Source organism: Triturus cristatus, chromosome 2_1 (assembly GCF_964204655.1).
Source record: "Triturus cristatus chromosome 2_1, aTriCri1.1, whole genome shotgun sequence".
Taxonomy (NCBI): domain Eukaryota; kingdom Metazoa; phylum Chordata; class Amphibia; order Caudata; family Salamandridae; genus Triturus; species Triturus cristatus.
The window spans coordinates 891,499,827-891,512,103 of NC_140581.1; the positions used below are offsets into that span (position 1 = coordinate 891,499,827).

Consider the following 12,277-nt stretch of genomic DNA (forward strand, 5'->3'; position numbering starts at 1 on the left):
CCAGAGTCGTACAGAAAAGCCCACAATGCCTCTAAACAATCTTAAGTCTAGCCACAAGAACAGTTCTATTCATGGTTTACAGGCCCCGTGCCAGGATTCTGGATCTGGGTGGGCCATGAAGTAGCATGGGTAGGCCATGATGATGAATGAATTTGCCTAGCATCTCCCAAATGCTAGGGATTTGGGTCTGAGCATGCTGGAGGGTCTTTTAGGGGGGATAAGCTGCATACTCTAAATACTGTTGGGTGAGGGGTAGTACTTACTAGTTTTAAATGTGTCTACAGGTTTGGTTTGTACCCAAGTTCTTTCTCTCTTTTGTTCACTCTGCCCCACCCTCCTTTCTCTCCGCCACACCTGCCTTTCTCTCTGCCTCATCCTACTCTTCTCACCCGCTGCATCATCCTGCCTCATCAGTGTCTCAACACCTCACCCACCTCTTTCTCGCCTTCCCCTTTCTTTTGCCATTTCCTGTCTCCCTTCAGTGGCCTCCCCTTTCTCTCCCCACCTCACCCTAATCTCGCTCTCCCTTTACTATTCTCTCCATCTGCCTCAATCTCATATCTCTCTTTATTTCACTATCTTCTCACTGTGCTTCTACCTCCACCTTATTCTTTTGTTTCCGCCTTCTCTTTACCTCGCTACCCTCATGCTCTCTTCCTCACTATCCTTCCTCTCTTTGCCTCACCCTCCTCTTTCACAATCCTTTCTCCCGTCCCTCTTTCTGCTTCAACATCTCTTCGAAACACAAATTGCTCTCTCTTCATCTAAAACTTGCATCCTCTCAACCTCACCCTCTTCCATGAGCCTCACCATCACTGCTGCTGCTTTTTGGGTCATCATTTTTTGTATGTAAAAAAGCTTCAACTGCTTCTGTACAAGCAGTTGTGCTTGTTTGGGTGTGTACATAGGTCTTGCAATTCTGCTGCCCTGTAACTGATCTCCACTAGCAGTTCTCAAATTTTAAACAGCAGCAGAATCAAGGCCTGGATTATACCGTTTGTGTAAGCAGAAGATATACAAAGACGTGGGGGGGGGGGGGGGGGAGGAAAGCATATTTTAACCCCTTCCCCGCTCATGACGGAACCACTCCGTCATGAGCCACGGTTGCGCTGTGCTCATGACGGAGTGGTTCCGTCATGCCGTGGCCGTTGGCTGCCGCTCCGCCCACGCGGTGAGTTTTCCCCGCCTGTGCGGGCGTCCAACGTAAGTGGGCGGCGCCGTGACGGAACCACTCCGTCATGAGCACATCTCAACCGTGGCTCGTGACGGAGCAGTTCCGTCACGAGCACAGCGCCACCGCACTGCCCCCAAACCCCCCCCAGCGCCGCGGCGGAATTCCTGCCGCGGCGAAGGGGTTAAAGAGACTGTAAACGGCTTTAAGACTTTATGAAGTTGTTGATAGTGCCTTCTGCTGTCCATTTACTGAAAATAAATGTATTAACAATTGAAAGAGCAACCAAAATTAGCCAGAGCCCAAACATCAAATGTATATCAGTTTCTTCCTTTAGCTGCCCACTGTGCCAAGAACGTAGGTTCTGAGGATGATGACTGACCCTAATTTGGTTACTAGTTTTTCAATCAATATTTGGCTGTCAGTCCTTTCAGTAGAATGTATTTTAAGGTGAAAAAAGTTCAAATGTGTAGCTCATACGAGTGCCTCAAGACTGGACAGGTTTTTCTAAATGGTGACTGGCATGTTCCCTCGTCTTCCTTTCTCCCTCTAGTCTCTTCTATTCCATTAGCATCATAGTCTCCATCACCCTCCCTACCCGTCACTCCTCTCCCTTTTGTTCAACCACTCTCCTCTTAATACTCAGTCTCTGCCCCAATACAATTTAGCATTTGCTCATTATGCTCCTCTCTGATTCACTTCCTTTCTTATCAGCATAATCCTTTACCAGCCTTATCCTACACTTTCACCCGCTCCACTCCTCTCCCTCTTGTCCTTTTCTGAGTCCAGGTCTATCAACCACCCTATCCGCATCACCCATATTGCACATTGTTCTCCTGTTAAATCTTAATCCTTCATCCACCTCTAACACCATCTTCATCACAATCTCTACTTTATGGCACACATATATATATCTCCTACTACCTTTCTATTCAGCCCTTCTGTCATATTTCCTCTCTTTCATTCTACTCAGTACTTTCTTTACTCTTATTTTATCCACCCATCTTTTTCCTTATCCTTTTTTAAACTTAACCATATATTTTCTATCCTCGCACTCCCCTCTAAATACCCTTAATTTCTCATTGCTGCACTATTTCAATCACCATTTCCTCCTGGCATAATTTCAGTTTTGGATTAAGTTCCCTACCCTTTCAAATTGCCAGGGATTTTGAGCCAGACCCCCCATACCCCCTCCCCCCACCCCCCAGTCTTTGTTTTTTAGGTTTGACGTCCCAGACCAAATAGAACAAGCACTGGCATGGCCAATAGGTCTCGCCTTTGGGACCTTATAAGTGTTTAGCTATGCAACAGTTAATGTTTTGATGTAAGGATATGTGCTGCATAACTAAATACTTATAAGGTGCCAAAGGCGAGACCTATTGGCTATGCCAATGCTTGTTCTGCAATGCTGATGGTACTGGCACTACATGTGTGCCAGAGCTATTTTGCGAGAGAGTTCCCTCAATTGCACTGGAGCGTGGCCACATGCAAATGAGGGAATCACTTTGCCTTTGCATCCTGTTACAGACAAGAGAGCAGAAGCAAACAGGTCCTTATGAGGCCCACTGGTCATAAAACGTTGGTGAATTGTTACTGCTCTGCCTGAGATCAGTCCTCTGGAGGGGGGTGGCTAGAGATCCCTCAGAAAACCCCTTGCAGGTGGCTGCAGCCACTCCCTGGACTCGCCTGCAGGGGAATCTACATTTCCTGACAAAAGTACAGGCCACTGCTGCCAGCACTGTGGAAGACGGAGAGGCTTGTAAGTAGCCCATTATCTTTTACTAAATGTGCTGCCCTCAGGGCATTCGAGAGTTCAGAGTTGCTCTGGGGAAGCGTATTCAGGATAGGTGTGTGTGTGGCACAGACAGGGACAGTGAGCTTATTATGCAATTGTGGCCCAGGATGGAGAACATTTAGAAGGTTTGTAAATATAGTGTGTGGATGCTTAATACATTTTGGTGGCCTCCTCCAAAACCAACCCCTAATCCACATGCATCTACACTGTGTTCAGAGGACCACTGAAGCAAAACAGTTAAAAACCCAAAAGATCCAAAACGGCTCATTTATACTGCCTTTGGAGAACTAAAATCAACCTCAGAGTTGTTTTAAGCAACATGACTTCTGACTGGTTATGTACGACCGGTGCAGCTGTTTGCTTCCAATGGTCACTGTTCCCTCTACATTCCTACTCACTCACCCTACCACTACTCTCTCAAAAGCGGTTTGTTCTTAACAGCCGGCAAGACATACGTCTGGGCCACACGCATGTTCAGCTTTGTAATAAGAGGGAGACAGGGAGTCAAGAGTCACTATAAAGAGGCAGAGAGACACTCAGGCGGGGCGAGGATGAAAGATGAAAGCGGAATAGAGTGTGTAAGTGAACTGGGGAGACAGCAAGTATGAGACGCTTGGATATGGAGAGGAAGGGAGACCCAGAGCATTTGTGTTGGTACACGCTAATGGTTTGCTCACTAGTGGAGTTTGCAGGGCAGCATCCCGTGCTGCAACTTAAGGAAGCGCACATCACAGTGGTGCTGCACCACCACCTAAATCACACCAATTTGATGGGATGGGCTTGGCACAACGGTGCCAACACATTGAAGAGACACCGACAAAGGGAAAAAAATGAACCCTTTCAGGTGCTGCAGCTCACATTTCTGGAAAGCTAGGTATCTCACATCAAATATTATGGCAGCCCCTGGCCCACAGGATAGATTATTCCAGTGAATTCCGTATATCCTTCGCTTTTTCATATGATGGAGCAACAGCAGTTGACGCACCATTTCTTCATACAACAGATTCGCCGTGGGTAGAAAAAATGAAAACTTCCCTCCTGTAGTAGACCGGTACAGGTGCGGCAGCATTACAAGCTTTCCAAATCCCAGGACACAAAAATTGGGCAGCAGCAATGCAAGCTTTGCTACAAACATGCATAACATAGCAGTAGCAAAGTAAGCCTCCCTCTCAAGTAAGGTAGCAAAGTGCAATCCCCAATTCGTCGCAGAATAGATTGATAGGGCAGATCTGAACAAGGTTTTGTCACTAAAAGCACATGAACAGTGAAGGCATGAGTGACATCTAGGCTACATGCAGATCTCTGGAGTGGGTGCTTGACTCATTAAGAATATGCAGCGAATGAATATACGAGCTCTGACACCACTGCCATTCAAGTGATATTACACATCAGTATGGTGAAGAAGCTGCTGCTGTCACTCAGACCTGCTGTTTAGTCGATTCCTTGTTTTCCATACTGTGAAGAAGCCTTTACTTAGCAGGTCACAGTTTCTCAGGCTGTAGGTAGGCAGCTCCGAATAACTACGGTCTAGACAGGCACAGAGTTGCCAACCACTTTAACAAGGTTTGGAATGCATGCGCACAAGGCGCTTTACAATCCCACCCTCTGTGTTTAAAAGGCTGAGGGCCACCTCAGATTCGGATGTATCACTATTATTACCTACAAGGGTACACGCAGCGCTCAATGAAACCATGCCAGACCAGTCCGAAATGCAGAAAGTCAACAATGTCAAAAGCTAAATCATTTTTAATGTACAGCAACAGTCTAACCAGCCTTACTTGCTTAACGAATTTTTAATCAGCCGAAGATCAATATTCCTGGAAGGCCCAATGCACTGAGCTATTTTCATTTTCAATTTAATTTTCACTCCATACTGAAATGCAGGTGGGTGGAGGAGAGGGAATGACTGTCGGTATGAGCAACCATTTTTTATTCAAGCTCGGGTGTGGGGCTGTATAAGCGAATGTATTTTTGGAAAACTAGCGGCAGATGAGTTACTGCACGAAGAGAAAAGACAAACGAATCTCGTGATTCTGTTGGACTAGCAGCAAATTGCACGACAATTTCAATGCAACGCACGTGTCCTGCTGAGCCGTTAGCATTTCTTAAACAAAAGTGATTGCGATCAAACATCAAAGCGGCCGCGAAAGTGAAAGTAATCGCGGTGAAGCGGGGCGCGCGCGCCCATGCACTGTAGCTCTAGGCTGGCCTGGTAGCACTTTTTGGAGCCCTCTCAAAAAGTCTCGCCAGACCAGCGCATGCACTGGATCAGGCGAGACCTAATAAACAGGAGCGTAGGTTTATATACTTAGCATGCACACTGTATAAACAACCCATTACTATGGCTTGGAAATCTCCAGCTGCTCCAGTATTGGGACACTAGTTTGGGCACCTGAAAATGTGGGCTATGGAGCTAGCCTCCTTGAATACAATATCTAGGCAACATGAAAGGGCACCAGGGATAACTGTCTGGGACACGTAAATTGCTAAGTTAGAAATACAGGCCGCCCTTGTTATGCGCACAGTATCGGACATCACACACACACACACACACACACTGCCTGGTGATCTCTGATAGGATGTTTTCCGGAATGCTAGATTTGTAAATGAGTTGTGTAGGGCGGCCTTTGTCATCAATTGGCAAAGGTGATGTCAATACCATGGCGGAAGGTTCAAATTACATGCTAAGATTGTTTGTGGTGGTGGGTAGTACTATTGAAGTACCTATAGGATGTAGCAACTGCCTGGTGACACAGACAGTGATGCACATGGGGTCTTCTGCTATTATTTGTTGATATATGGTTCGTACTTAGCCTACAAGACACAACCCTTATATGCTTTGACTGATTTGAAAAAACAAATCCATGCCATTTTGATTTTCTTCTTCTTGTGTTGTGATAGCAGGGGTTGTTGAACCCAACGGATGTACATGTAAGCAATCTATGAAGATGATTAATGTGTCTGTTGAATACAAAACTAATAAAAAGACAATTACCAAAAACGTTCACTACCATTTAGAGCCATAAATGCACAGTTCCTTGCACCCTTAAGGGTCTCTGCCTTAAGCTCCTTCTAATTACGTCAGACTCAGCTGTCACCACTGGAAACTGGAAGTAGGCAGGCCAGTGGCAGAATAAGATGCCAGTGCTGCCAATACTGTTCTTTGTATAACAGGAACTGCTCCTCTCGATGTAGTATTTGTGTTGTGTTGGTAAAACTTGAAAAAGTATTTTCAATTCAGAAAACTCAAAACGTGAGGCATTGGGAGTGTGTTTTCATATAGTGCCAAAAGTTAAGGATAGGGTCACAGCAGAAAGAAAATAAAGCAAACCACTACTAAGAAATAAATGGATTGTATGCATATTCTCTATTACTTATCTTGGGATGGCAAAATCCTATCACATTAGTTCTGCCATGTGTAGGGCCCCTGCAATTATTTGCAAGGGAGAACTAAATTGTGCAGTAGGATGTACTAACTAATGCAACAAGAAAAGGCAAATTATGAGGCTTAGTGTGGCATATTTTGAAGCAGCATTCACCCTTTTCACATGTTAACACGGTGTGGACAAATGCTTTACCTTATTAATACGTTCAACAGCAATCAGCAAAAGACAGGTGACCCACGTCTGTGTTCTACCGCTGCACAGCATGAGATGTGGTAGTGCTTTTAATCTGTTTGAGCTATAAACATTTTTTGTTAAGACCTGCATATTCTGTCGAAGATGACGGACAATCTGGCAAATGGCAATCCATAATTATTGGAAGCCACCAGAATGAAAACGTCAGAGGCTCTGGCCATACGTCATCTCTTAAGTACTGTGTGATTGAGGCTTGTGGACCTCTTTTGATACAATAAATGGGTCACTGGTACCCCGGCTTTTTACGCGTGCGTGCTAACAGCCACCATTTACACAGACTTCACATCCGTCACAAGATTTTTCTACCTCTAAATGGACCTTGGGAGGGCCAGGGTGCTATCTTGGGAGGCCCTGCCCCACCTGCTAGAACCGGGCCTGATGGTTTACATAAAACATTATCTAGTGACTTAATAAACTTGCAAAGAAAACGAAGGGCAAAATGAAACGAGTCTTGTATGCGCAAGTGCGGCATTTGAATGGCTCGGTCCTTATTTTTATTTAAACGAACGTAGTAGATTAAAGTAACACTGTATTATATTAACACTATACCACTGATTTGTAACACAAAGCCAAGAACTCGTAAAATTTAGTCCTGCAGACTACGTGCAACGTGAGAACTTTCCAATTAACAGGTATGCTCCCTAGCTCAGCTTTTACGTGGAATGTTAGACTTTCAAGTCAAAACACAGCGGGTCAACCAAGTTTACTAAAACTGTGTTTCAAACAACGAAATGACATCAGACGTGTCTGAGAACGCCGTCAACCTAAAACGCACGTAACAAAAAAACCAACTGGGCTGCAAGCCAGGAAAAAATATATTACACAATTTAACGTTAGACGACTGTGGTGGATTACAAGCGAGTTTTGAGACTTGGGGGCTCGCCTTGAAGTGGCGAGAAACAAGGTCCGCAGCGAAAGTAATGTTTTTGGGGGTTGCTTTTCTGGGCAGTGACGGATTCCCAGTCGTCAAAGGTAGCATCCAGTTGGCAACAAGCCTAAAAACATTGTAGTTTTATGTACTCCAGCCGCCGATCGTTCCGAGTGAAGTCTACTGCGTCAGAATGTGGTCTACCAACTGCCACAGTTGGATTTATTTTACAGGGTTTTTAATATGGCGCGAACTTGACCCGAATCGGATGCGTGCCAGAAGTTAGATTACTTACCAAACACAAGTAAAATCATCTGTTGGCTGGTGAGAACAGACTGTTCTGGTTCATCCAACCCCCTACAGTCTATAAAGAGTACTGGGGCTCGACATCGTCCTTGTTTACCTGCTGATCTTGGCTGCCGTACAGGCTCCTCCGGATGGGCTCGGTGCTCCCGTGCCGCCGGCTTTCCCCCTCTGCGCCAGGGTCAGGCACCGCTTCCTGCTCGCCTTGCATCCCTGCGTCTACGCGGGGTCTCTTCAACCCCCCGTCTGCGCTGCGTGCACGGCAGACAAGCTGCGCGGGAGCGGCAAAACGGGGTCTTTGAGCCTGCCGAGCCCCCTCCCCGGGCCGCTCTTCCGCTAGGTCCATCTTCCGCTTGGCTTGGGCCCGCGGCAAGTAGGGCAGGAGACGACACGCCTCGCCCAAGAAACGTTTGCAAGGGGGCGCGCGCACCGCCACCGTAGAATCCCCTCGCCTCTTAGCCATGCGCCGCCGCGTCACCCTCCAGAAGACGAGACGAATGCGGGGAGTCCCGCCCCCTTGCGGGAAAGAGAGAGCGCCCCCTCCCGACAAACCATGCTTTCTTCCCAAGCGGTGGGTACAGGTACAGCCTTCTAGAAAGCGCACCCTTTTCTGCCAGAGGTCCAGGGCTCTGCAAGCCCACTCGCCCTTCTTATTTAGTTAGGACCCGTTTCAAGTTTTCCTGTTTCGCAAGTGTTAATAGACTCTCTTGTTATATATTGCTTTGGATATCCTCTCTTCTTTTTCTCCTCCGTTTCATTGTCCTTTCCACCCATGTTTCTTCCTCCTGGGTTATGCAATTGGAACATTGCTGTCGGAAAGTTCAGATGAGGATGGTTGGGCCAGTAAAACGGGGTACTGCCTGATAATAGTCCCTGTATAATTGTTGAGCTTAAAGCCTTTTTTATGGCCTGGCTTGGGCAGTCCCCAGACAATTATGTGAGCATCACTAGAGAGGGACTTTGGCTCCACCCACGTTTTTTGAGACAAGACTACATGTTTTGATTGGGCAGAAGTTGTTTGCTTTCGCACAAAAAAGCGTATACATTCCTTGCAGGTGTGGTCATTTTGTTTATTTATCCAGCTGCTTGAACTTTGAGGGGCACATAACACTATAAAGCTATTAAAGTACCTTTAATACCTAGGTAATTTATGGTGTTCTTCTCTGACAGCAGAACAGATGGGGGAGGGAAGTGCTAAACAAGCATTTTTCGGTCTGGCCTGGCAGTGCAACTGGCTCCTGGCCATTTAACCTACACCAATATTCTTCAACGTTGTCTGCTCCCACACAAATACATATCCATCCCCATGCTATCTACTTGTCACCAGAGTTTGTGAGTTTCCAGACCTATCTGTTAAATATTTTGGCGATTAGTTTGGAATCTGATTGAATCCCTGTGGAGGTTCTAGTGATCTTCCATTTGCAGTCAGTAGTGCTGGATCAATTTTCAGAGTGGGGGTGCTGTCCTCAATATTAGTTCACAAACATCATTGGCATTAAGACAATTTCAGGCTTCACACAAAGAACACGTATAGCAAATGAGCCATGCCAGTAATAGGAGTAGAGTGGTAATGTTGTGGTAAGTAGTTGGTGGTGCATTTTGGACTACACGGTTGACGTTGAGTTAATCCTGCTACGGATTTTGTTGCTCCTTACTGAACCTGTGCGTCAATATAAAGCATTCCAGGTGACAATTTCAGTTTAGCACGTAGAATCCATTTGATCCCACAAAAATGACAGACAGAGAAGACTTAAGCCTAAAAGTTTTTTTTTTAAGAATGTTGTCATACAGGAATCAGTTAAAATAGTCAACATTGAGGTGGGTGTGGCCAGCTAAGCACAATGGTGGATGTGCTGTGAGCTTGCTCTGCGAGCCCAACATCCATAGCAGCGCAGCCCACCCAGCGCCATCATCAATCCCCCCAAAAGTGCCCCACGACCATGGGACACCAGGAGTGCTGCACTTGCCCCCGCATCGGACCCTGGTGGCAGCATGAGCCATCAGCGAGTAGCGCAGAAGGCAGGGCCTGCCTGCTACAGGCGTGCCTACTACCACAATAGGGGCTGTGGCAGAGACATCTGGAGGCTGAGGCACGGGGTGAGCCTTTTGTGTGATTCTGGCCCGATGCACTGTCTGACTGAGGCTGAGGTGAGGGGGGGAGGGGCCTCTCCATTGGGGCCAATCAGCTGTACTGGGAGGAGGCAGAGGAGACAGTGGAGTCTGCCTCAATTTTCCTTTGCACAACCCCACCCGAACACGGCACCCCACCCGATCGAGACGGTAATAGACGTGGGTGGTTCAGCAGGGCCAGGCAACTCGGAGATGGACATAGCTTGAGATTGATGGGGAGAATCTTTTAGTCCCCCCTCTTCTGGGGTCCCCCCTGCCATCCACTCAGCCTGGACGCACACGGCCTACAGTACGACCTGGCTCTAAGGGTGGAGCAGAATGAAGGAGGAGCAGACTACATGTATTAAACCATGGGTACTCGTAAACATTTTCCCAAGGGCCAAGAAGTTTGGTCTGTGGTGTGACCGAGGACCGCTTTGATGCCAGCAGGGTGGCCGTCGGTGGGAGGGGGCTTGGGGACTGTAAGATGGGTGTAGCGGAAGTGAAACATGTACATCTAGTAGCTGAATTGTACAATGTCAACCCCATTTGAGGAAATTTTGTGATTCTAAGCAAAGTTTTATTTCACTTTCCCACCTTTTTCTTCATTAATAATATAAGAGGACCTTGAAATACATGACTCCAGGATATGCACTGTATGAAACCTTCTCCTGTGTATTATTTAATAAACTATAATATTGTCCATGCATAATTGCAACCCATGCCATGCAAAAAGTGCACATAACAAGTGACTTGCCTCTTTGTTCACTATTGCGATTATTTTCGGTGTGGGTGGAAGGAAACATGAATGTTTCTTTAATTCATGTTTGAAAAAGATCACTTAAAAAAAAACACTTCTCAATGCACTCACCTAATCTGATGTACTAAGGTATGCTGCATGTTAATAAAAAAACTTTGAATTTTGAAGAGACTTTATCATACTTTCATACGTTTCGTTGCAAGATGTCTTTAAAAATGAAAGTGTTCCTAAAATTAAGTGGTGCAGGAAACCATAGTTACTTCCTTTTCTATAACTTCAATTAACCTGAAAGCAAATTCTTGCCCAATTACGTAACATATTTTTACTGTTAGGGCTGATTCGAGAAAACGGCAGCCCAGTGCTGCTTTTGACCAGGGGGCCGCATCTAAAGGTCGGGAGGGCCACATGCAGCCCCCAGACCGTACTTTCAGTATCACTGTATTAAACATACCGCATTTAAATAAACTGTGCTTTCAATTAGGGCAATTCGTTTGTGACAACTCAGGAAGGCTGGCACCACTCTTCTGAAACATACTACCCTACCACCGAGGGGAATCCTCCTCTGGAGCAAAACGCATGCAAGAACTCGCCTAACCCTGTGCTGTAATGAACTGCCTTGCCTGCTGGCCCTGGGAGACACCGGGCGAGCCAGAAAAACCCACAACTGGGGACGGTGGGCTGCTATTACCGGAAAGCTTTATAAACTCCCATCATTCAGCAGGTTGAGGAAAGGGAGCACTACGCCCTGCAAGGTGCACACAGTCGAGCACACCCTCTTTCTTCCTTCAAAGATAGGGAAGCAGCAGGTTTAGACTGCCATCCAGCACAACACCATTGACAAATACACCAAAACCTCTATATAGATTCTGGAGGGGGCCGGCAGAGGGGCAACAGAGGCACAAGTTATCTCAGAACTGATTTTCCAAGCCATACATGATCATTGCACTAACATGGAGAAGCAACTAGGCGGCATTAGTGCAGAAGTGTGACTGCTCCACCACGACGTGCGGAAAATCGTGGACAGAGTCACTGACACAGAAAAACGGAACTCCATTGCAGCAGACATGATCAATTCCTGTCCAGCAATGTCCTCAAACTCCAAGATTTGGTGAGCTATCTCGAACGCAGAATGGAGGATGTGGAGGGCCTCCACTTCCTGGGTATACTGGAGTGACAGAGGGGTCTAATCAGGAGGCCTTCCCGGACGCATGGTGGAAAACCTGGATACCCACGGGGGCCCTGTCTTCGTTCTTCTATATAAGAGTGCACACAGATCTCTGGTGGCTAGACTGCACCCCTATGACCAATGATAGTCCGTTTCTTAAAATATGCTGACAGGGATTCCATACTTCAACAAGCCCACCTCCGTACCAACATACAAGTGGATTGCACTCAAGTCAGTATTTATCCAGACTAAATTCTACAGGTACAGCAACACCAAAGGTCTTTGCTCGTTGGTCATGTTTCTTATGGCTTCATGTGTTTATAGCACGTTCTTGTGTTGGCTCACTTCTTGTTGTCCTCCTTCTTCACAGATCCTTCACCTTTACGGCGTGGTTACCCCTGGTCCTCCACTGACCGAATCCGGTTGCCCGTTTGTTCCATGTGGTTCCATCCCCCCCCTTGTGTTACT

General features: G+C 46.6%; 1 protein-coding gene across 1 annotated transcript in view; it reads right to left on the bottom strand.

Annotated features, from left to right (window-relative positions):
- C2_1H9orf40 (chromosome 2_1 C9orf40 homolog) overlaps nucleotides 1-8,287 on the bottom strand; it is a 58,660-nt gene extending 50,373 nt beyond the window's left edge. Inside the window, exon 1 of the mRNA XM_085633066.1 lies at nucleotides 7,876-8,287. Within this exon, the coding sequence (XP_085489192.1) occupies nucleotides 7,876-8,238 (363 nt within the window). The 5' untranslated portion in view covers nucleotides 8,239-8,287. The remainder of the gene's footprint in view (nucleotides 1-7,875) is intronic.
- Between the last annotated feature and the right edge of the window lie 3,990 nt (nucleotides 8,288-12,277).